Source organism: Orcinus orca, chromosome 16 (genome assembly GCF_937001465.1).
Source record: "Orcinus orca chromosome 16, mOrcOrc1.1, whole genome shotgun sequence".
NCBI lineage: Eukaryota > Metazoa > Chordata > Mammalia > Artiodactyla > Delphinidae > Orcinus > Orcinus orca.
Genome location: NC_064574.1, coordinates 64,700,556 through 64,724,647, shown reverse-complemented (window position 1 = coordinate 64,724,647; position 24,092 = coordinate 64,700,556). Strand labels below are relative to the sequence as shown.

Genomic DNA, 24,092 nt, shown 5'->3' with positions numbered 1-24,092 from the left:
TATTGAACTACTCTGAGCCAGGGATGCTGCTGGGTTCTGGGTTGCAATGGTGAGGAAATCTTCACAGTCCCTGCCCTCCGAGAACTTACAGTCCACTGGGTAAGACAGACATACTCACATGGTCACACAAAGAAATATAAGGTTATAGATTGTGATAAGTGCTGTGAAGGACTTACTGTGTGGGGGAAAATGTGTAACAAGACACCTACAGGGCTTCCCTGGTGGCACAGTGGTTGAGAGTCCGCCTGCCGATGCAGGGGACACGGGTTCGTGACCCGGTCAGGGAAGATCCCACATGCTGCAGAGCAGCTGGGCCCGTGAGCCATGGCCGCTGAGCCTGCACGTCCGGAGCCTGTGCTCCACAATGGGAGAGGCCACAACAGTGAGGGGTCCGCGTACCGCAAAAAAACAAACAAACAAAAGACACCTACAGTAGTGCAGTGAGGCAGGGTTGCTTTCCTTGAGGAAGTGGCATTCAAGTAGGAGCTAAGAAGTTCACTCCAGGCAGAGGGAACAGCAACGCAAAGGCTCTGAGGAGGAGGGAACACAGGCCCATTTTAGTATATGAAGGATCCCAAGAAATGTAGGTTGGAGGTCAGAGAGCCTGAGGAGCTGGAGAGGCGGGCAGGAGTCAGATCATGCAGGGCTTCGAGGGCTTGGGCAAGGGGTTGGAGAACCCATGAATGACTTTATTTTCTCATCGGTAAAATGGGGATGATAATAGTACCTACCTCAGTACGTGTGAGCATCTGTGGTCAGTTGGGCAACAGCTGGCTGTAGGCTGGCCTGGGATGGTCTCGGTTGGGGTGATCATCCCTGCTCTACCTGGTCTCATCCTCCAGCAGGTTAGCTTGGGCTTGTTCACAAGGCAGCAGCTGGCGTCCAAAGAACAGCAGAAGCTGGCAAGGCCTCCTGAGGCTAGGCTTAGAACTGGCACAGCATCACTTCTGTTGCATTCTGTTGGTCCAAGCAGATCATAAGGCCAGCCCACATCCCATGAGTGGTCATGAAGCTCTTAACAGAGTGCCTGGTGCAAAGGAAGTGCTCCGTAAACGCCATTATTATTATTGTCGTTGATGATGTTGTTATCGCTATGCATTTGCAAAGCAGTTTATGCTTTTCAGAGCTTTATTCCATACAGTGGATACCCTACACTGTGTGAGGATAGTTGGGGCAAATGTCACTAGCCCTATTTGCCAAATGAAAAACAGAGGTTAGATTACTCAAAGCCACACACCTAGCAAGTGGCTGCAGCCAGACACTAGAATACAGGCATCATGTAACTTAAAACACACCTGCTGAAAGTGAACCGTTTTGCAGATGATTTCATTGTCCTGAGCACCATCCTGGTAAATGAAATAATTAAGATACAAATACTTCTGTCAGTGGCCCAGGCTCCTGACTGTGAGGTTTAGTTAAGGTCTCTGAGATCTAAGTCTCCTACATAAGTTTTGGGTTTTGGTCCCCAAGTTCACTGGGGTGAATGGTGGTTTTCTTCCTTCTTACCCAGAGAGCCTCTCTTTGGACTCCAGTTGCTTTTCTTCTCCACCTGTGACTTTCCTTCAAGAATTGCCAAGCTACCGGTCTATTGCTCGTAAGAGGACGACCATCCTTTCCCGGGACAAGCAAAGTGGCACTTTGCTGAAGCCAACAGACTCTTACAGCTCCCAGTTGGAGGGAGAAATCACTGAAAACCTTGACAACCAATCCATTCGGAAATACGCACTGAACATCTCTGAGAAGCGGAGACTAAGGTTTGTCCAGCAGCCATCTGGAAGGCATATGATGTATGTTTTGGGAAGAGGTGCTTTTTATGCATGGAATGCATTTCCTGAAGAGTTCACATAATTAAAAGTTTATTACTTAGAATAAGCTAAGCTGCTGTGACAAAGATACCCGCACAGGTAAAATCTCAGTGTATTAGAAGTTCATTTCTTGCTCACATAAAAGTCCTGGGTTAAGGTCAAGGGGGAACTTTGCAGTCACTCAGGGACCCAGGCTGCTTCCATCTTGTGGCTCTGCAACCCCCAAAGCCTCATCGTTGCCTGTAGTCACCCTGTTCCCCTTCCCCCCAGCACCTGCCAACCATGAATCTACTCTCCGTCTCTATAGATTTGCCATTCTGGACATTTCCTGTACATGGAATCATCCATGTGTCTGACTTCTCTCACTTAACTTCACGTTTTCAAGGTTCACGTAAGTTGTAGAATGTATCAGTACTTCCCTCCTTTTTGTGGCTGAATGACATTCTACTGTGTGGATAGAGCACAGTTTATTTATCCTTTGATGGCGATTTGGGTTGTTGACCCATTTTGCCTATTGTGATTAATGCTGCGTTGAACATTTGTGTACAAGTTTTTGTTTGAGACCCTGTTTTCAATTCTTTTGGAGTATCTACCTACGAGTGGAATTGCCGGGTCATATGGTAATTCTGCGTTTAACTTTCTGAGGAACTGCTGAACTTCTTCCTAGTGGCCACACCATTTTCCATTCCCACCAGGAGTGCATGAGGGCTCCAGGTTTTCCACATCCTCTTGGCTGGGGTTTTATTTGGTGCTGAGGTTGATGACCCTGCCTTGTCATTGTCATGCTTGTTTCTCAATGCAGGGACATTCAGGAGACCCAAATGAAGTACTTATCTGAGTGGGACCAGTGGAAACGGTATAGCAGCAAGTCTTGGGAGAGGTTCATAGAGAAGGCTCGCGAGATGACAACCCACCTGGAGCTGTGGCGGAAGGACATTCGCAGCATAGAAGGTACACACCCCACACTGCACGTGTTCCTCCGTAGAAGTCTCCTGCGCCTGAGGAAAGGACAGCTTTGTTTTCACTCACCCCCCAGCTGAAATGTAGCATTTCCTTCCGTGATGAATGCGAGCAACTAGCCACAGTTAGGATTAATAGAGCCTGTGTCTTCGTCACCAGGAACATCACAGATGTCTTCCTGTCCCTTCCAGTTGTTGTAGTTGTCTGGGAATAGCATCTACGCTCATCCCGACTTTGAAATTACAGCAGAGATTAGATCTGCCACTAGACCTTGTTATTTAATATGTTAATGAAAATGCTCATGTATTAATCTATCACAAATTTAGTTTATACAACAATGTTTTGATCATCATACGACCATTTGTATTTTGTGCGTTTAAAAATGTTATTCCAAGATGGGGCTCAATAAGCCTCATCAGACTGCCAAAGACACCCATAGCCCTGAAAATATTAATAATCCTACTTTCCCGCAATGGTGAGAATTGGGATGAAGTACAGGCAGACCTAGGAGATACTGAGGGTTTGGTTCCAGACTACCGCAATAAAGCGAGTCACGTGAATTTTTTGGTTTCCCAGTGCATATAAAAGTTGTGTTTGCACGATACCGTAGTCTATTAAGTGTGCAATAGCATTATGTCTAAAAAGTAGTGTACATAACTTAATTAAAAAGTACTTTATTGCTAAAAAATGCTAACCATCATCTGAGCCTTCAGTGAGTTGTAATCTTTTTGCTGGTGGAGGGTTTGAAGTATTGCGAGAATTACCAAAATGCGACACAGAGACAGGAAGTGAGCAAATGCTCTGGAAAAATGGTGCTGATGGACTTGCTTGTTGCAGGGTTGCCACAAACCTTCAATGTATGAAAAACAAAATATCTGTAAAGCGCAATAAAGCAAAGCACAATAAAAGGTATGCCTGTCATAACAAAATCCATAGACTGGGTGACTTGAAGAATAGAAATTTATTTTCTTACAGTCCTGGAGACTGGAAGTTTGATATCCAGCCACCTTGTCACTCTGTCCTCAAATGACCTCCTCTTTGTGTGTGCTTAGGGAGAGAGAGCACGCTTTGTTGCTTTTTCTTCTAAGGGGACTAACCCATCATGAGGGCCCCACTTTCCTGACCTTACTTAGCCGTGTTACCTCCCCAAGGCCTGTTTCCAGATACCATCACACTGAGGGTTTGAGTTCCAACATATAAATTTGCAGGGGGTGGGGGGAACAATATACAATTCAGTCCACAGCAGGTATACAAAAATTGGAAGTTATGACAAAATGTAAAATCAGAAAAAAAAAATTAAACATTTGGGTGACATAACTGAGCCAGGGGGAAAATACCTTTTAGGATTACCCGGTTTCTACTAGAAAGCAAAACAATTTACAAGCTTCTCCTCAAAACTGCTGAAATGGAAATTTTGTGATGTTTGTAAGGACCATGGCAGGATATGTGAAAAAATTTATTGCCCCCATTATTACTATTTTAAAACCTATAAAATACCAGTGGTAATCTATTCAGTGAACTTTTTTAGTTGTTTTATTGGGAGAAAGTAAACTTATTTCCAGGGGGGGATTCATTAGAAACTTAGAACTTCAACCATCCACTTTAGAAGTTTAAGTGAACATCATCTTTGGAGCAAAAAATAATAAAAGCTAACCTTTATTGAGCCTTCACTGTGAACTGGGCATTGTGTTCAACATTTTACTCATATGATCTCCGTTGACCCTCACAAGAACCCATTTTTCACATAGGCATTTATCATTTGCGTGGTTCAGAGAGATTAAAACACTTGCCCAAGTTCATTGGCTAGAACAAGGCAGACCCAGAATTTGAACCCAGGCAGTCAAGCTTCAGAACCCAGGGTTTTAGCCACTGTGCCCAGATTCCTCTCTTGTTAAGTGGTGGCTTTTATGAAGATTTTCATTCATAAAGTGGCTTAAGTGTTGGAAGGTAGTTTCTCCCCATGGAACTGGGCCCTTGATTTTCTCTTCAGTGACTCCAATCCTGTGATTTCTTGGCTGACTAGGTACTCATCTGACAGGAAGTGAAGGATTGATAGTTAAGCTCCTTACCTCTGTCAGGGAGAGAAGAAAAGATTGTGGGTCACACATCTTCAGTCTCAGAATATAAGTTCTTTGCCTGCACCAAGAACAAGCAGACATCCTTATTCTTTGAGTGCTTTCTGTCTGTCCTTAGTAATTTAATCATTATTTGGTGGAAGATTTGTTTTCTATTTGAAAAATCAATGAATGTAATTCACTACCTTAACAGAATAAAGGAAAAAAATTATATGATTAACCCAACTGATGCAGAAAAAGCATTGGTAAAATTCAGTTCTCATTCTCAGCAAATAAGAAATAGATGGGAGCCTTCTTTTTTTTGTTGTTTCTTTTTGTTTTGTTTTTTGTTTTTTTGGCCACACTGTGTGGCTTGTGGGATCTTAGTTCCCCAACCAGGGATTGAACCCAGGCCACCACAATGTGAAAGAGCTAAGTCCTAACCACTGGACCGCCAGGGAATTCCCAGGAGCTTTCTTAATCTGGGAAAAAATATCTATAAACATTGTATAGCACACATCATACTTAATGGTGAAATATTGAAAGCTTTTCTTCTAAGATTGAGAATGAGGAAAAGACTTCTAATTATCACAGATTCTATTCAGCATTGTCCTGGAAGTCCTAGCCAATGTACAATGATGGGAAAAAAAGGGTCAATGACCAAAAAGGAAGACATAAGTTGTCTCTTTTTTTTTGCAGATGACATGATTTATTTCTAGAAAACAAAAAAGACAAACTATTAGAATTGAGGTAAATTTGGCAAGGTTGCTAGATGTAAGATCTATATATAAAACCAACTGTATTTCTATATACCAGCAACAAACATTTAAAAAATAAGTTATACAGTAGTATCATTGCACCTAGGAATACATCTAAAGAACTATGTGAAATAATTCTGCACAGAAAACTATAAAATATTGTTGAGAGAAATTAAAGAACCTAAATATACCATGTTCACGGATCAGAGACTCAATATTGTAAAGATGTCACTTGTTCTCAAACTGACCTATATATTCCATGTAATCCCAGTCCAAATCTCAGCACATTTTGCACATGCATGCATGTGTGTATGTGTGAAAATGAATATGCTGATTCTAAAATTTATATAGAAATGCAGAGGACCAAGGATGCCTGAGGAAGAAGAAAGCCTAAAGACTTAGAGCACCATATATCAAGTATTATTGTATCTGCAATAATGAGACAGTTCTGGTATTGGTGCAAAGATAGACAAATAGACCCATAGAACAGAAGAGGGAATTCAGAAACAGGTCCATAAATATATAGTCAATTACAAAAGCACTATTGCAATTAACTAGGGAAAGGATAGCCTTTTCAATAAATGGTGCTGAGTCCATTAGATATTCCTATGAGAAAATATTGAGCCCTCTCTCACACCATCTCAAATTATTGATTTAAGAGTGATTGTAGATTTACATGTGAAAGTTTAAACTTAATAATTTCAAGTAGAGCCTTGAAATTATTCTTCCTCCCTCCCTCACTAAGAGCCTCCAATTTCAGTTCAGCCCTCTGTGGCTGATTGAACCTACAGTGGGTACTGTATCAATACTCCTGGTCAGTGATGTCTGGATTTCTTTTTTCCAGGGAAATTCGGCACTGGAATTCAGTCCTACTTCTCCTTCTTACGGTTTCTGGTATTGCTGAATTTGGTGATATTTCTGATCATCTTTATGCTGGTTTTGCTCCCAGTCTTGCTCACCAGATACAAGATCACCAACAGCAGCTTTGTGCTCATTCCATCCAAAGGCGCGGGTGAGTGTAAGGCCTGATTTGCCATGAGGAGTGTTCTTTTCATTGTGTACCTAGCTACAATGCTTCTTTCTCTAGCAATCTTTATAATCTAAGTCTTGGGTGACTGTATTAGTCAGGATAGGCTAGGTTATGCTGCAGAAACAAATGACCCCATAACTCAGCACCCAGTAACCACAAACGTTTCTTTCTTGCTCACACTGTATGTCCATCAGTGTTTGGTGGTGGCTTTGTTCCATGTTGTCTTCACTCTGGAGCCCAAGCTGAGGGAGCAGCCTCTCTCTGCACCATTGATAGTCACGATGGCCAAAGGAAAAAGAGCCATGGCAAACACGTGCTGGCTTCTAATGCTTCTGCCTGGAGATGACGCACATCCTTTTCGCCACACCTTACTAGCCAGTGCAAGTCACTCGCCACTCCTGGGTTCAGCAAGGCATTTGGGAGGAGCACTGGGGGGTGGGGAAGTGGACTATTTAGTAAACATAATACAGTCGACTCCAGTGACTTCATTTCAAGCTTTTATTTCAAGGCTTTTATCTCCGATAGTGGTGTTGCTCAGGCTGCTGTTTATTAAACATCAGTCATCTGCCAGACGCTATGGCAGGTAATGGCCTGTGTTTTCTTACTGAATTCTCAGTGTAAGTCAGGTCTGGGCATCCTGTTTTTTCAAATGGGGATAATTTCTGTCATTCCAGAGATGTTTATTTACCACCCTCTAGTACCAGGCTCTGTGCTAGGAGCTGGAAGTGGAAACCTCCTGCTTCTATCACATGACTCCTCTCCCCAGAAGAATGCCCCGTCTGCAGTCACTTCTGTGGCTCTAAACATTCCTCCTCATCATATTTGTTTTTGTTTTAATTCTATTACACTTAAAAATCAAATAAGAATAACGTGGAAACGCTGACTTTTTGAGTGCCTACTGCCTGCCCGATGCTGCATTCTCATTTCTAATATGTCCATGTCACAGATAAATATCTCCTGCTGCTGTGTGAAAACCCCTGGGTTCGGTTTCAAGGCCCAGCTCTGTGAGTTGATTAGATTTTGTGAGCCTCATTTTCCTTATCCGTAGAATGAAGGTGATGATTTAACTAGTGAGACAATTGTTTCATTATTCAAATAATGTTGTACTACACTATTTAATACTTAGCTCATTAAAAGATAATAAATACTTATTATTTAAAGTACAAATAATTGAAAACAATATAAATTCTATATTATTTAATACAGAAAACTTAAGTAATGATTAAGCAATACTCATAATTTTTAAATGAATATTAACTAAGATAATACAGTGCTTTGCCCATGGAAAGTGCTCAATAAATGCAGCTTTTTTTTTTTTTTTTTAGTATTATTTCTTTCTAGAAGAACTGAATGCTATTCTGTCTCACTAGACACCACTGCCTGTTCAGTTCTCCCTTTAGCCGTGAGCAGGGCCTTGGGCGGAGGGAGGCCATGCTCTTGGAGGAAATGAAGCTGGACTCTGAGCGTGGACACCACGCATCTCTTCTTTTTCCTCATTATTTCCTCTGACTGCATCGTCCTCCTGCACATGCTTTTTTTTTCGACTTACCTAGTAAACTTTGTCCCTTAAGATAAGGGTCAGAAGTCCCTTTCTTCCTCTTCTCACTTCCCTTCTCCGTTCCTTCAACAAGTGTTTATTGAGCACCTGCTGTGTGCTGGGCCCTGAGCCAGGCCCTGGGGCTACAGCAGGGACCGCCACAGGGTACTGCACTATAGCAGAGGATGGACGTTAGGAAGGGACCACACGAAGAGGTATATAAGCTATGAATTTGCCTCTGGGGGAGGGGAAAGGATAAGGTGCTGAGAGGTCAGACACCAGGACACTGGAGGCTGAGGGGTGCCCCAAGCCCTCTGTGAAGGCAGGGATATGTCAGGTGAGCCCAGGAGGACAAGGAGAAGGCAGCTGTTGGAGAGCTCGGGGAAGCTTCTTCATGCAGAGGAACAGCATCTGCAAAGGTTCAGAGCTGGGAATAACTCAGCATATTAGAGAAATGAAAAGCCAGGTGTGGCTGGTGGACACGTTCCTGGAAAGGGCCAGATAGTCAATATTTTAGGCTTGGCTGGCCATATGGTCTCTGTTGCAACTATTCAGTACTGCCGTTGTGGCACAAAAGTGACCACGGAGAAACATCCCAAATGGGCATAGCTGTGTTCCGATAACACGGTATTAACAAAAAAAGGCAGCTGGCCAGATTTGGCACAAGGACCATAGTTTGCCGACCTCTAGGCTTGAGGACAGTGAGTGAGGAGCAGAGTGGCAGCTGTCTCTTTCCATCTTCCTGACTCTGCTCCAAATAGTGACTGTCTCCCTCCTCTTTGCCTCTAATACTGTGTTCATACAACCATTTGAGCACCTTATATACACCTAACTTCTACTTATCCTTTCTACCACTTGATGGTGAGCTTTTCAAAGGCAGGAACTATTTCTTACTCATCATTTTATCTCCAGCATGTACCTGGTGCATAGTAATTAAGAAGTGTTTGTTGAATGAATAAGTGAACACACATGTTAGGATTATAAAATGGCAGAGCTGGAATTGGCCTTGGAGGAACTGGTTCAACTCTCTTATTTTAACAAAGGGGAAACTAAGGTCCAGAGAAGGGGTAGTACATTGGATTATTTTCCCCAGTTTGTCACTCCCCTGTAATTGTAACTTTGCAAAGCTTCCCACTGTGAGCAGAGAATACTTTCTGCCCCCATTGATATTGCTCTTGGCCATGTGACTTCTTTTGTCTAGTGGAGTATTAGTTTGAAACGGCTTTATGTGGTTGGCCTGCCTTATGAGAAGAGCCATGAGGAGAGCATCCCCCCCAGGTAGCCACTGCCTCTCCAGTCTGGTCCCAGAGTGAAATCATGTAGAGCAGACCTCAGCCCAACTGGGAGCCTGGTGTCCATCCTGGCTTAGCCTGAATCAGCTGAGTGAACTCAAACTGTAGATCCATGAAGGAGAAAATAAATGTTTGGAGGTTAAATAATTTGAGACTTTAAGGTTGTTACACAGCAATAGCTGACTGATACAGAGGAAGTGAATTAGTTGTTCTAGCATAATGTAGTGTCACTAAAATTGCTGTTCAAAAATTTTCTTGGTCAATTATATGTAGGTAAACATATGGTTTTTTTTTTAAGTGAAACTGCTTGTTAATTTACACACATGTAGAGATCTTTTAAAACTGGATTGCTTAAAATGGAATAATAATTATATCGACCACATCTTCCAAAACATGTGCAAATATGAACCCCAAAACGTAAAATACTAATACAATCAGAAAGCCTGTGCTGTTATTAGACCCATATACGAAACGTATAGAAAAAACATATATCCCAGGTATTTAGAGAATAGTGAAAGGGGAAAATGGTACTGTACTTGGTGCACTGGCATTTAGATTGCAAATAGAAAATCACAGATTCACAAACATATCCATATATAATTGTATATGACATCTAAATGTATATACATATACAAGCATATATACACAAATTATGATAGACAAGTTATAGAGACTGAAGCTATTTCTACTGATGTTCTTGTTTTTGTTTTTTACAGATATTCAATGCACAGTGTATCCAATAAGTAGTTCTGGACTCATTTACTTTTACAGTTATATCATAGACTTGCTTTCTGGCACTGTAAGTATTTAACATAATTCTGGATTTGGACCCTCAATACTGAAATAGGTTAATTTAAAGACCAGGTTCCTGAATGTCTGCAGTGAGAATCAAACACGAGTGTTGACACAGGTACCAGTGAAAGAAAACAGGATTTGCAGTGACCTTATCGGCAAGGATAATGTTCATCCGCCCCTGCTAAGATGTACAGGAAATGTATTTTGTCACTTTCAGCCCTTGGCCTTTTCCTGATTCCTGCCACCTTTGTATTGACCTGCAACAAGATCTGAGTTCCCCTGTAGAAAGAAGTTTCCGTGAAAATAAACCCAGATAGAATTTATTTAACTTCTCTGACATTGAAAGACCTTAACATATTGTAATCCTAGACCACCTGGATGAAAGCTGTGACTCCTCTTCCCAGCAATTACACACGCAGGTGTGCGTGGTACACACGTGCATACATGCCCTTACATGTGCACATGCACACACCGCACTTGTGCACACACATACGCAGTCCCTGAAATCCCTTAAAAGTCTATTAATCCCGGGTTAACCCTGCTGCTCTAAAGTAGAATTAATCTCATCCTTCCTATAGTAGTTCCAAACGTTTTAAATTCTTCTTTATTCTAAAAAATGTTTTTGTGTGTGTGCTTTCATTTTTTTAATCCCACTTTTTTTCAGCAAATAAGATTGCAGCTATGAAAAGTGGTGTCTCTACCTTCTAGACTAGGGTTTCTCAACCTTGGACCCGACACTCCTTTGCTGTGGGCCTGTCCTGTCCACTGGAGGGTGTTTACAGCATCCCTGGCCTCCATCCACTAGATGCCGGTAGCAGCCCCACTGCTGTGACAAGCAAACATGTCTCCAGACATGCCAGATGTTTCCTGGGGAACAAAATTATCCCAGGTTGAGAACCCCTCCTTTAGATGTTTTAAAAAATACAAGTATATAAAAATACCTTTCTGAAAGTTACTGGTATTAAAATGCCATGCTATTGAACATTTCTGAATCGATAGATAGAAAGCATCGAATTTGTCCACTGCATTTGGTTTTGAAAAAGTGGATTTTACATCTCTGATCTCATGTTTTCCTCAGAACAACTGAGAGGAATCGTCAGGTGGGTGTTAAAATGTCCACTATACAAATGAGAAAACTGAAGCTTGCAAACTACGCAAGGAGAAAAGAAAGCCAGTGACTCACCCAAGGTCACATGCTAGTGAGATCAAATCCCAGAACTGCTGTTAGCCCCATTTCTTTAGGTCACATCCCATGAGAGAAGTTCCTTGTTGTAGGTCACCACACACCATGATCTTCTTCGTTATAGGAAAGATTTCACAGGAGACTTAGATGCACTTGATCATAAATGTTCAATAAACTATGCATGATAAAAAAGAGCCCTGCCCCAAAGAATGAATTTTCTACAGTGATAAAAATGTTCTGGATCTGTACTGTGAAATTCGACAGCCACTAATTCTTAAGCACTTGAAATGTGGCTAATGTGACCAAGAAACTGAATTTCAATTAAATTTTATTGTTGTTAATTTCAATTTATTTGTTTTCAATATGTGTTTTTAAAACCATTCTACATGCATTACAGAATGGCCATCATGTACATTCCCTGTAATATCACTGTTCTCACCCATGCAAGCAAGTAGCAGCCTTACACATATTTTTCATGTGTTTTTAAACACTTCTGTTCATGTTTATAGAATGAACAAAACAGCCACTTGCTGAACAGGGTTTTCTATGTAGCAAGCAAATACCACTTCAGCATATGTCTTACAAGTGTTTTTAAACATTTCTATATGTATTACAAAATGACTGTCACATCCATTCATGGAAATAGCAGGGTTCTGTTCTCCATGTGGGTTGCAAGTCTGTAGCAGTCTTACAACTTCTCTCTCACGCTGAATTTTAAAAACTTTTCTACACACATTACAGAATCGACATCCCATGCATTGACTAAAATAAAAGTATTCTGAACATATTGAGCAAGTAGCACTTTTACAACCATCTTTTTTCCTGTTTTTAAAATCTTCACTAATGCATTACAGTATGCGTATCACATTTATGCACTGAAAAACAGTCCTCAACATAGCAAGTAAGTAGCATTCTTACATCTTTTACATGTGTGTTTTTTTATTAAATTGAGATGTGATTGACATATAACACTGTATACATTTGAGGATGTACATGTTGGTTTGATACCTTTATATATTGTAATATGATTACTATAGTAGTTTTAGCTAATAACCTTTATCATGTCACATATAAATTTTAATGATAGGCCCAAGAGGGAGCTGGCCAGAGAGATTAAGCAGTGGCTTGTCTTTGCTGAAAACAATTGAGGCAAGCTCATGATCGTATCAGAGAAATTATTTTCCAGGCCCAGTGGACCTTTGTACTGTAATGTAACTTTATTTTGTAGGAGAGATTGATGACAGTCCTGACACCAACCTGGGGCAATAAAAACATGTTTTGTACAGTTGGGCAAGTTTTATGGCCTGTGTGCCCCAGCTTCAGGAGGGTTAAAGAAAAGATGGAGTCTTCTGTTTCTACATGTTTGTTTTTCTATTAAAAATTTGCTTAAGTACTCAGTATAAGAATACAGGGTGGCTTCCCTGGTGGCGCAGTGGTTGGGAGTCCGCCTGCTGACGCAGGGGACACGGGTTCGTGTCCCAGTCCGGGAAGATCCCACATGCCGCGGAGCGGCTGGGCCCGTGAGCCATGGCCGCTGAGCCTGCGCGTCCGGAGCCTGTGCTCCGCAACGGGAGAGGTCACAACAGTGAGAGGCCCGCGTACAGCAAAAAAAAAAAAAAAAAAAAAAGAATACAGGTTATCATAAAAATATAAGACTTATAGAGTAAAAAATAAAATTACCTCTTCCCAGAGACCACCAATCCTTTAACACCATGGTTCATATCTTTCTCAACCTTTCTTGTGTACTTATATGGACTTCTTTTTTTTTTTTTTTTTTTTTTGCGGTACGTGGGCCTCTCACTGTTGTGGCCTCTCCCATTGCGGAGCACAGGCTCCAGACACACAGGCTCAGCGGCCATGGCTCACGGGCCCAGCCGCTCCGCAGCATGTGGGACAGAGGGCACTGCTGTGCCACCAGGGAAGCCCCCCCGTGTATTTTTAATGCTCAGGCTTTATCTGTGCTTTATTCCCCAAACTCTAGTTGAGCACCTCATATATCTATGGATTTTTTTTTCATTTTTTTAAATTGGGCTAAATTATTTTTAAAATTATTTTTTTAAATTGAAGTATAGTTGATTTACAGTACTGTGTTAATTACTGCTGTAGAGCAAAGTGATTCAGATATATATACACATATATATACACACACACATGTATATGCCCTTTTTTTATATTCTTTTCCATTATGTTTTTTCATAGGATATTGAATATAGTTCTCTGTGCTATACAGTAGGACCTTGTTGTTTATCTATTCTATATGTAATAGTTTGCATCTGCTAACCCAGCCTTCCACTCCGTCCCTCTCCCAACCTCCTCCTCCTTGGCAACCACCTGTCTGTTCTCTATGTCCACGACTCTATTTCTGTTTCATAAATAGGTTCATTTGTGTCATATTTTAGATGTCACATATGTGATATCATGTGGTATTTATCTTTCTCTGTCTGACTTCACTTAGCATGATAATCTCTAGTTGTATCCATGTTGCTGCAAATCTGGAATTTTTCCAGCCTCTGGGGAATTCAGGGATGAACAGTGACACTGGAATGTGAGTTCCTTGAGGCAGAGACTGGTTTCCTGGTTCCCTGCAGTCAACTCACTAATCTGACCTCATGCCCTTGGCTTTGTTTCAGGGTTTCCTGGAGGACACCTGCCTCTTTTATGGACATTACACCATTGACGGGGTGAAATTTCAGAACTTCATCTATGATCTGCCTCTGGCTTATGTGTTAAGCACAGTTGCCTACCTGGCCCTGAGCCTTCTTTGGATAGTGAAAAGGTAAAGTTTATCTTGTCATTGTGTTCTCTTTGAATTATTCTTGATGGCCGGAGTCTCGTGGAGGTCCGTGGACTCCAAGAGCCATTGCCCAAAGGATGAGCAGAGTGCAGGGCTGAGCTCTGTGGAAAAAGGTTTGTGAGTGTGTTGGAGGCTGTGGACACCTGGAGGATGGGGCCAGCATCTGGGAGCTGGAGTAGCAGCCCAGAGTCTTCAGTCAATCATCAGTGAACACATTTGCCAGTACCATTCTGCCGACCTTATCTTTGTTTTTTCTTTTTAAATCTATCAAGCCTAAGCCCTTTATTTTTTAAAATTTATTATTTATTTATTTATATTTGGCTGCGTTGGGTCTTAGTTGCTGTGCACAGGCTTTCTCTAGTTGCGGCGAGTGGGGGCTACTCTTCGTTGCAGTGCGTGGGCTTCCCATTGTGGTGGCTTCTCCTGTTGCGGAGCACAGGCTCTAGGTGTGTGGGCTTCAGTAGTTGTGGCATGTGGGCTCAGTAGTTGTGGCTCGTGGACTCTAGAGCACAGGCTCAGTAGTTGTGGCACACGGGCCCAGCTGCTCCGCGGCATGTGGGATCTTCCCGGACCAGGGCTCGAACCCGTGTCCCCTGCATTGGCAAGCGGACTCTCAACCACTGCGCCACCAGGGAAGTCCCACCAACCTTATCTTTGATCCGGTATATATGCTAACCAGGTCTCTACTGGGTTGCGAGTGGCAGAAACCCAGCTCTGACTAACTGGGCTAAAGGGGAATTGAGTGGCTGAGAGAACCAAGGAAGGGAGGAAACTCCAAATTACAGGAAGGACAAGGATTTAGGAATGGATTCAAAACAACCCAAAGCAAGGGCTCCTGCATCTCTGATTCTTCTGGTGGCAGCTTCCTTATGTGTACTCCCAGCGTCACAGGCTCAGAAATCCTTTGAAGAGACTTGCTGGCTCTGCTTCATTCAGGTACCCAATTCTGACCCTTCAGTTGTGGCCAGTGGGTTAGGGTCATATGCGAACGTGGCATTTCACGTGGTAGACAGACATTTTAGTGGGAGGTGCCAATTCCCAAGAAAAGTGAGGATTATTAATTACTTTAAATTACTTTAACAAACAACTATCCCCTAAAGTACAGTGGCCCAACACGATAGAAGTTGTAAATCTTTCTCCCATGAAGTTCTTAGTGGGCCGCAGGTTAGTGTGGAAGACTCCTTCTCAGTCCTGCTGGGACTCAGGTTGACTGCAGCTCAGCCATCATCAGCATGTGGCTTTTTAAGCTGTTCCTCTTGAGGGCTGGAAGGGAAAACGACCTTGGAGGAGTATCACGTGGTAAGTGTTTCTGGGCCCAGCCTGAGAGTGATGAACGTCACTCACATTCCATCAGCTCTAGCTTAGTCACATGACCACGGCTCACTGAAAGGGAGGCTGGGAAATGTTGTCCTTGGCTGGCAGCCGCTTCCCAGCACTAGCGCTACACTATGAAAGGAGAACCACCCATTCCTGATGGATGGCTCACTGTCTCTGCCCCAAGGGGAATGCTTGGATGGCCACCTCTCTTACCCACTTCATTGTGCCTGTGAGAGCCGGGCAGTGCTATAAGCCATGGGGCTGTGAAGCTCCTTATCACAGGTGTAGAAGAGACCAGGGTTTTGGCGTCTGAATCTGTCCTCCTTGGAGACCAGGGTTCACCACCACAGAGAAAACCCCAGAGCCCAGCTGGGCACTCGTATCCTGAGTCAGGATCTGTGAGATGAAAATGAACTGGTGTGTGTCCATCCCCCACGGAAACGGGCAGCATACTGGCAAGGAGGAGCAGTGGCTCATTTTGAGGACCGAGAGATGCTCGGTAAAGAACTGTTGGTTGATTGGGGTTCTGGCTTTGCTGTTGTGTGCTCGCGGCAAGGGCAGATCCAAGTTTTATGGACCAGCAGCGTAGACCGTATGGAGGGGCCGTCTGTAAGACAAAGAACATGAAAGTATCTTTTGTAAATGATAAAAAATCAAAACAAGACCATAGGAACGCATTGCTAGAGGCGCTCCGGGGGCCTTGGAAGGGGCCCTGAAGAAGAAGCTTTATCAGCTGAACAGTGAAGCCGCCTCCGGGTCCTGCTCAAGCTTCTGCACCTCCGGGCCTTGACTGCTTTGTGGGGAAGCCTGCAGGGAGGGTGGCTGTGAAGTAATGGGGAGCTCTACAGGGTGGCAATGGGGGTGGACTTAGGGGTCAAGAGACCAAGGTTCAAATGTGGCTTCACCTCGGTGAACCTCATTTTCTTTGTCTGTGAAATGCACACACCTAGAAGGGTTGTTGGGAGGATTAACTGAAACAAGGCAGGTGAAGAACTTAGTACTGGGCCTGGCACTTAGACGTTTATTAAATTGAAATCATCATCGTCATCATCATCATCGTCGTCATCATTGTACTAGCCCCAGTTCTGCCACTAGCTCTTTGGATCTAGGGAAATACTTTTTCCCTTCTCTAGATCTTAGCTTTCTCAGACCATTCAATTGGGGTGAGACCTCAGAATCGCCATGGAGCTTTATAAATAGCATATTTCTGGAACCCCCCCCCCCCCCCCGCCATGAGACCTACTGAATTAAAAATCTCAGGATATGAAATCACCCGGGAGTCTGCATTTTGGAAAAGCACCCCAGCTGGTTCTGACATAAATTCTTTGCTGTGAACCTTTGGCAGAACAACTGATTGCTCTAATTCCTTTCATTTCTATTGTCTTCACAACTCAGTAGCAAATCCTAAAAATACCCTGTGTGGCATTTGACGTTTTTATGTCAAGTGCCAGAGTGTATTTTTTTCCAGGAAAGCATTTGAATGAGTAATGATTATGAACCTGTACAACAGAGTGGCATCTGACCAAAACAGGTGCTCGCTAAATATTTGGTTATTTTACTATTTAAGTCATTTATTCATGCATGTATCCATGTATCCAGTATCCATGGAAAGTGGCCATATTTATATCCAGGCATTCCGGATATAAAGGTGAGAAGACAGCCAGGGTACCTGCCCTCAAGGAGTTTAAAATTTAGTCAGGGTAAAGGGCTACAAGCAGTAAACACATAAATGAGATGATTGGAGATTAGGTTATTGCTGTGAAGGAAATTAAAGAGACTGACTGGAAGCAGGAGTCACAACTTTAGATGGGATGGTGGGGAATCTGTGGAGGGGATATTTGAGTGAAACCTGAGGGATAAGAAGGAGGCAGCCATGGGAAGAGGAGAGGGCAGAGGGAACTGCAAGTGCAAAGACCCTGAGGCTGGAGGAGAGGTTCGTGTGTTTATGGATAGGAAAAAAGCCTTTGTCATTGCAGCAGAGTGGCCCTATGGGAGGAAAGATGGTGCCGTGCAGGGTCACGCAGGACCTCTAGGGTGTATTAAAAGAGTTTGGATTTTATTCCAGCTGTGAAAGAAGCCACTGAATGGATGAAAGGAAGTGATTTTCAACAGTGAGATGCCTGGTTAGCTGCCACATATTTAGAACGATCCAAAACTTGACCAAGCATGTCAAAATGGGGGGAAGATGCAGCTATGTGTAACTTCTTAATTTTAGACAAAGCATATCCATGGGCCTGTATTTTGTTGTTCTTATAAGAACGATAAACGTGTTTTGGGGTCAGGTCGGTGGAAGGGTTCAAAAGTAATCTGATCCGGAGCGAGGAGCACTTCCAGAGTTACTGCAACAAGATCTTTGCGGGCTGGGACTTCTGCATCACCAGCCGCAGCGTGGCGGACCTGAAGCACAGCAGCCTGCGCTACGAGCTCCGCGTGAGTGCCACTCAGTTTTCTCTTGGCGGGAGGTGGGGTTACAGCTTGCAAAGGAGCTGGTGGGGCCCAGGCTGTCCCCAGTGCTTAGCTGTGTAGCCCTATGTAGTTTTCAAGAGCTTTTTGCAGAGAGCCACTTCCTGGGGTTGATCACCTTAGCCCCAAGCATGAAGCTGGTGAACTGGGGCTGGGAAAAGAGGTAGTATCTTCCCTTCTCCCCCATCACCTTATACTATTTTTTGTTTTTGTTTTAATTTAGAAAATTAAAACAAAATTTAGAAATTTTAAATTTCTAAAATTTCTAAATTTTAATTTAGAAAACTTATTTTAATCCTAGTTGAAGAAAACTGTTATTCTTTTTTTTTTAAATTTTACTAGGGTATAGTTGATTTACCATATTGTGTTAGTTTCAGGTGTGTGGCAAAGTGATTCAGTTGTACACATACATATATTCATTCTTTTTTAGATTCTTTTCTCATACAGGTTATCACAGAATATTGAGTAGAGTTCCCTGTCCTATACAGTAGGTCCTTGTTGGTTTGTACGGTTATTTTTCTGCTTGATGAGAACCTGTCATAAACATCTCTTAAACCAGAAGAAATAGGACTAAGAATGCTATGGTAATAAGGTGGAGCGGAGAGGATATGAAAAAGCGGAATTTCCAGATTAACCAGGAGAAAAGGAGTAACAGATAGCATCTTGATCAAACCCACCGAAAAAAGGAGGAGACAATGATATCAAAAGTTTAATGAAGTGAGATGGAAGGAATCAAATGAAGTGTATTATTTGTTTAAAGAAATAACCTATAGGTAATAGTACCATATAGGTAATGTCCTGAATAGGTTATAGTTCTGTTTTCACATTTATTGTGGAGTTTAATTTCAATCTTAAATAGAAGGTCTGCCTTCATGTAGGAGACATGGAAACTGGTTGGGCTTGGTCCAGGAGGGTATCCCTGGGGGAGATGAATATTTAGGAAACTTTAAAGATCGAGAGGGAGAGTATGACGGTGAGTCCCAGTTTCCACCCCTAAATATCCCTTCATCGCAGTGCTCACAAATGAGCTTTCTTTTGTTCTCAGGCAGATCTGGAGGAAGAAAGAATACGGCAGAAAATAGCAGAAAGGACCTCAGAAGAAACGATACGGATTTACTCTTTGAGACTGTTTTTGAACTGCATCGTGCTGGCCGTTTTAGCGGCATGCTTTTATGCAATCTATAGAGCGACTATATTCTCTCAAGAACACATGAAAAAAGTAAGTGCTCCGTGAAAGTCAATTTAACTTTTAGTCCCGTTGGACGTTATGTATGCTAAGTGTATCGCAAACCTCTCAGGTGGATACTGTCATCATTCTGTTTTACATATGGGGATATAAGTTTGGCTGATATGACAGAGAACCTAAAATCAGAGTGACTAGTTTCCACTTGCAATAGAAAAAAAAAAAAAAAATCCAAAATAGAGTGTTTGGGGTTCCTTCTCCTCCTGGAGTTTACAATGTTCAAATCCAGGCTGGACTGCCTGGATCTAACCCCCAACTGCACAGCTTACTATCTGGGGCCTCAGTTTACCTAAAATAACAGTGGTTTTAAAAATCCAAGTTGGGGACTTCCCTGGCAGTCCAGTGGTTGAGATTCCACGCTTCCGCTGCAGAGGGCACGGATTCAGTCCCTGGTTGGGGTATTAAGATCCCGCGTCCTGCAGCACAGCCGAAACAAACAAATAAATAAATAAATAAAAATCCAGGTTGGTCTAGTGGCTCTGCTTCATGAAATCAATCATCAGGGGCCCAAGTTCCTTCCATCTTGTAGCTCTGCCACCTTAGAATGTGGTCTTCTTCTGTATGGTACCGGGTAGCTCACCACATTCACATTCTAGCCAATGGGAAGGAAGTGAAGGGGATGAGAGCACACCCCTTCCCTTCAAGGGCAGGACCTGGAGGTTGCACTTAACACTTCCTCTTATATCCCTTTGGCCAGAATTTAGTCAGAGAGCCATTTACCTAGGAAGACAGTCAAATTACTTAGGAAATTTAGTTTTATCTCAGATAGCCATATATGTGACTAAATAATCTCTTATTATGAAAGGAGAAGAGAATGGCTGTTCCAAGTCAATTAGTTCAGCCTTGAAAATGCTTTCAGTTGCCCATTGATACAGAATACATGGATTTTTTCTATTTCACCTTAATAAATCCAGTAGAGCTCAGTTTTCTTCTAGTATGGTACTGGATCATGGTTCCTCCGTTTGAACACCCAAGAAAGGAGATGGCTTAGTTTTAGGTGCCATGTTGAATGAAACAAATGTTTTGTTTTGTTTGCTAAACATGTTTGGGTTTTTTTTCTCCCTTACAGTTCTAATGAAATATAATTGACATACAATACTGTATAAGTTTAAGGTGTTCAGCATGACTTGACATACATACAGTTGAGTTCTTTTAAGGTCAATTCATTTGTGATGCAAATTATTATACTCCTGACCAGTTCTGTTATCTTCATAGGAAATTGACAAGATGGTTTTTGGAGAGAACCTCCTGATACTGTACCTGCCTTCTATTGTGATCACGCTGGCCAATTTTATCACCCCAATAATCTTTGCCAAGATCATCCACTATGAGGATTATTCCCCAGGCTTTGAGATCCGGCTGACAATCCTTAGGTAATGCCTAGACATGCCAAGCACGTCACCACTTGTCCCCTCCCCTGCCCACGGCAGACATTGCTAATCCATTGTGGTACCTTTCCCTGCTGAGCCAAGAGTCCTCTTCAGCCTTCAGACAGCCCCCATGAATGAATCAGAGTTTGCATATGCAGGGAAATCTCTTTGACTTGAGCGTCTATATTTTTTTCATGTATTAGCACATCGACAGCTGAGGGCATAGGGTGGGGCCCTTGGAAGAAATGTTGCTCTTAAGATGTTAGAAAGACAAGTGTATACCAGCAGGAGAGTGAGGAAGTGAGAGAGAGAAGGGAAGGCACCTTATAAAGGGTATGTTATTTGGCAAGTTGCAACTGGGGCTCAGTCCTATGGGACATCTCTGGGAGTTTGCGTGGAAAATATCTTAGACTTTTCCTATGCAGGAGTGTTTGTCCTCCAGCAAGTATTTGGCCTCCCCTGCCTAAGGGTGGCTGGCTCCCAGGGGCATTAACTTCCTCACGCTTCTACCCCACTAGGCCCATGCATGGCCTTGGGACGAGAGTTACAGTAGGAACTTGCAGTAGGAACCTGAGACTTTTGCTGGAGTGAGTGCTGAGAAAAATGTGGCCCAGTCACCGACTGTGTGTGCTACCATTGACTCTTTTTTTTTTGGTTGACAGTTTATTAAATACACTACATTGTACCTTATTCTGTAGTTTTTTAAGTCATTCACACATGGACTTAGTAAAAATGTACTTTATAGAAAACCATCTGCAAAACTAAAATAAAAATGCACATTTTGCTCACATCTTAGATAAACTGCTGAAAATGTTAGGAATTACTTTATTGAAGGTGATCATGAAACATGAGGTGGCTTGAGTTTAGTAAATCTGACACCAGACCATGACTTCAGTAGTGTTAATGTTGAAATGTGGATGCAAAAATGTCTATTAACTAAACTGTTTAATCTAACAGTGTTTGAGAAACAGGACAATATAAAGTATTATTTTTCCTTTACAGACACTTCTCTAAATCCAATTCCTATACACTTTTTTCTCTCCCATTCATAGAATTAGCTCTGCAGATTGATGAGGCAAAAAAAATTCCTTAAATAAAACCGAAACGAACTAGATCCTATTTACAAAACATGAAAAGGGAGAATTTTAAGTAGGTGTTATGGCAAAACTGGTTAAAACTATATACAGTCAAGCGACAGAATATACCTTTACTTCTGCAAATATAAATCTTTCCCCACCTCCTTTCTGGGAGAAATACATTTTCAGGGCATGGACTGTAAAACGGCATACAATGCAAAGACAGAAACAAAGAAGTTTGCAAATTCTTTTTATTTCCAGCTGTTGAAACAGTATTTTTGAGAGTTGGCGTTACCTCTAGCGGTGAAACCAGAGCCAGCTATTAAGCAGGCAGAATGCTACAGTAATTGAATACATGACCATTTCTCTTTTAGCACGTTCTTTGTTCTCCTCTTCTAGAAGTTGTAGACGTCTATTTAGTTTGATTATCTTTCATCTTAATGAAGCTGCATCTACGACGGTCATGTCATCTGAGGTTCCTTCAATCGTTGTATCTGTATTTGAAATGCCGTACATGGAGTCAGTCCTGACCAGCTGTCCGTTTAGGCGAACAGCATTTTCACTCATAGAGCGCTCTCTTTTTAGCCTGCCAACTGCATGGATTTCTTCCTTTTGAAGGGTTGGAGGAGGTCTTTCTAAATCCAGAAAATCTAGTGGTCTTTCACTTAGCGTAAGCACATGAGGTGGTGTTTTTAGTGCCAGAGGTTTGAAGGGAGTTGACTGTATAAGGTCAGGATCTGCTGGTCTTGAAAATGGAATGTCTTCATTATTTCCTGCTACAACAATTCTCTCTGGCACCTGCATAATCACACTAACATTTGAAACTCCTTCTTGGAATCCTTGTTCCAGGTCAGCACTTGGTGGTGCCCCCTTTAATTTTTCCGAGACCCTCATTCTCTGACTAATAATACCTTCGGTGTATTCCATTTCATCCTGAGCTCGACTGATTTCCGCCATCTCAGCAGCAGTGGGAGAAGGAAATGCTGCCCCACTCACTAAATGTGTCCCAACTACTGCTTGCTTTTCGGCTATCTGCTTCTGTGCTTCATATTAAATCCTTTCACTTGCTTCAATGTGCACGTGCTGGATTTAGAGCCATGCTTGTCCCCCTGGGCCTGCTGGAGGGTCCCCGGCGAGGACTGCTGCCCGCCGGCTCCCGGGGCCCTCGCGTGGGCGCTGTCAGAGGCCGTGGGCCAAGCTCATGGAGGCGCACGGGCGAATCACCGGCCTGAGAGGCCCGCAGCGGGCTACCACTGACTCTTTATAATTTGTTGTAATGTCTCTTCTCAGACTAAACAAATATTCAGTTTCCTAAAAAAATAAAATAAAAAATAAAGAAATGGCAGGTGTAAAGCTGGGCCCAGGGAGTTAACACACATGAGTTAAGGAGGACCAGGTGGGGAGTGTGTGACACTGGAATGTTTTCTCTCTGCTTCTCAAATGCCTCAGATGGCATTTGCATCTTTGTTTAAACAAATCTTTTTATTTTGGAAATTTTCAAACAGGACAGTATAATGAACCCCCATGTGTACCCATCACTTAGTTTCAACTCTTTACCAACGTTTTGCTAGTCTTGTTTCATGCGGTCCCCCCCACTCTGCTGGATTTTTTTTCAGCAAATCTCAGGCAACATGTCATTTCACCTGTAAACAGCTTAGTATATCTCTAAGTGACAAGAACTTTTCTTTTTAAACATAATCGTCATCACACCTCACAGAATTAAGTCAGTCCCCTGATGGAGTTGCAGAGGGCTTTCTATGGTTGGTTTATTCAAACCAAGACCCAAAGAAAGGCAGCATGCTGTGTTGGGTTGTTATGTCTCTTACGTCCCCTTTATTCTTTCAAGAATTCCCCCATTGTATTATGCTATTGATTTGTGGGAGAAGCTGAGGTGTTTGTCCTATAGAATGTTCTCTACTTTGGATTTAGTTCGTTGCTTCGTCATGGTGTCTTTTGTTTTCCTGTATCCCTCCTCAAATGTAGATTCAGACTTTTTATTAGATTCCGTTTCAGTTTTTAGTTATGGAAACCTCTTCGGTGGTGATAGGTACTCACGTCCGCCCGAGGGAGGCCCAGTATGTCAGGTGGATGGGTGGGTTTGCTCCCCTACCCACACACTTTTTAATGTTTCTATATCATTTCTTTTTTTTATTACAAACCAAACAATAGATGAAGCATTTAAAAAAAAAAAAAAAAATGAGCCCTCTGCCCTCCTCTCTTGAATCCATTTTCCCCCAGCAGCCCTCATCTTCACGGTTCCTATTGTTCATGCCAACGTTCACATGTTCTGTTTTCTTTTAAAAATAGGATTGTATCTACATGAAACTCTGCAGTGTAGTTTTTTCACTTCTCAGTATATCAGCCATCTCTCAAAGCTGATACTTAGAAGATTCAATTAGTTCTTTCCAGGAATTG

General features: G+C 42.4%; 1 protein-coding gene and 1 pseudogene across 3 annotated transcripts in view; one reads left to right on the top strand and one right to left on the bottom strand.

Moving 5' to 3' along the window:
* The window catches only part of TMC7 (transmembrane channel like 7), a 50,611-nt gene that overhangs the window by 12,597 nt on the left and 13,922 nt on the right, over positions 1–24,092 (top strand). Inside the window, exons 2-9 of one of the 3 annotated variants that reach the window (XM_004285736.3) lie at positions 1,511–1,754; positions 2,608–2,756; positions 6,422–6,589; positions 10,153–10,235; positions 14,045–14,190; positions 17,808–17,955; positions 19,034–19,207; positions 20,447–20,604. In XM_004285736.3, coding sequence (XP_004285784.2) covers positions 1,511–1,754; positions 2,608–2,756; positions 6,422–6,589; positions 10,153–10,235; positions 14,045–14,190; positions 17,808–17,955; positions 19,034–19,207; positions 20,447–20,604 — 1,270 coding nt within the window. The other 2 variants (XM_033416436.1, XM_033416435.2) reach the window with 2 other exon arrangements.
* On the bottom strand, positions 21,936–22,721 carry LOC105748882 (mitochondrial fission factor-like; annotated as a pseudogene).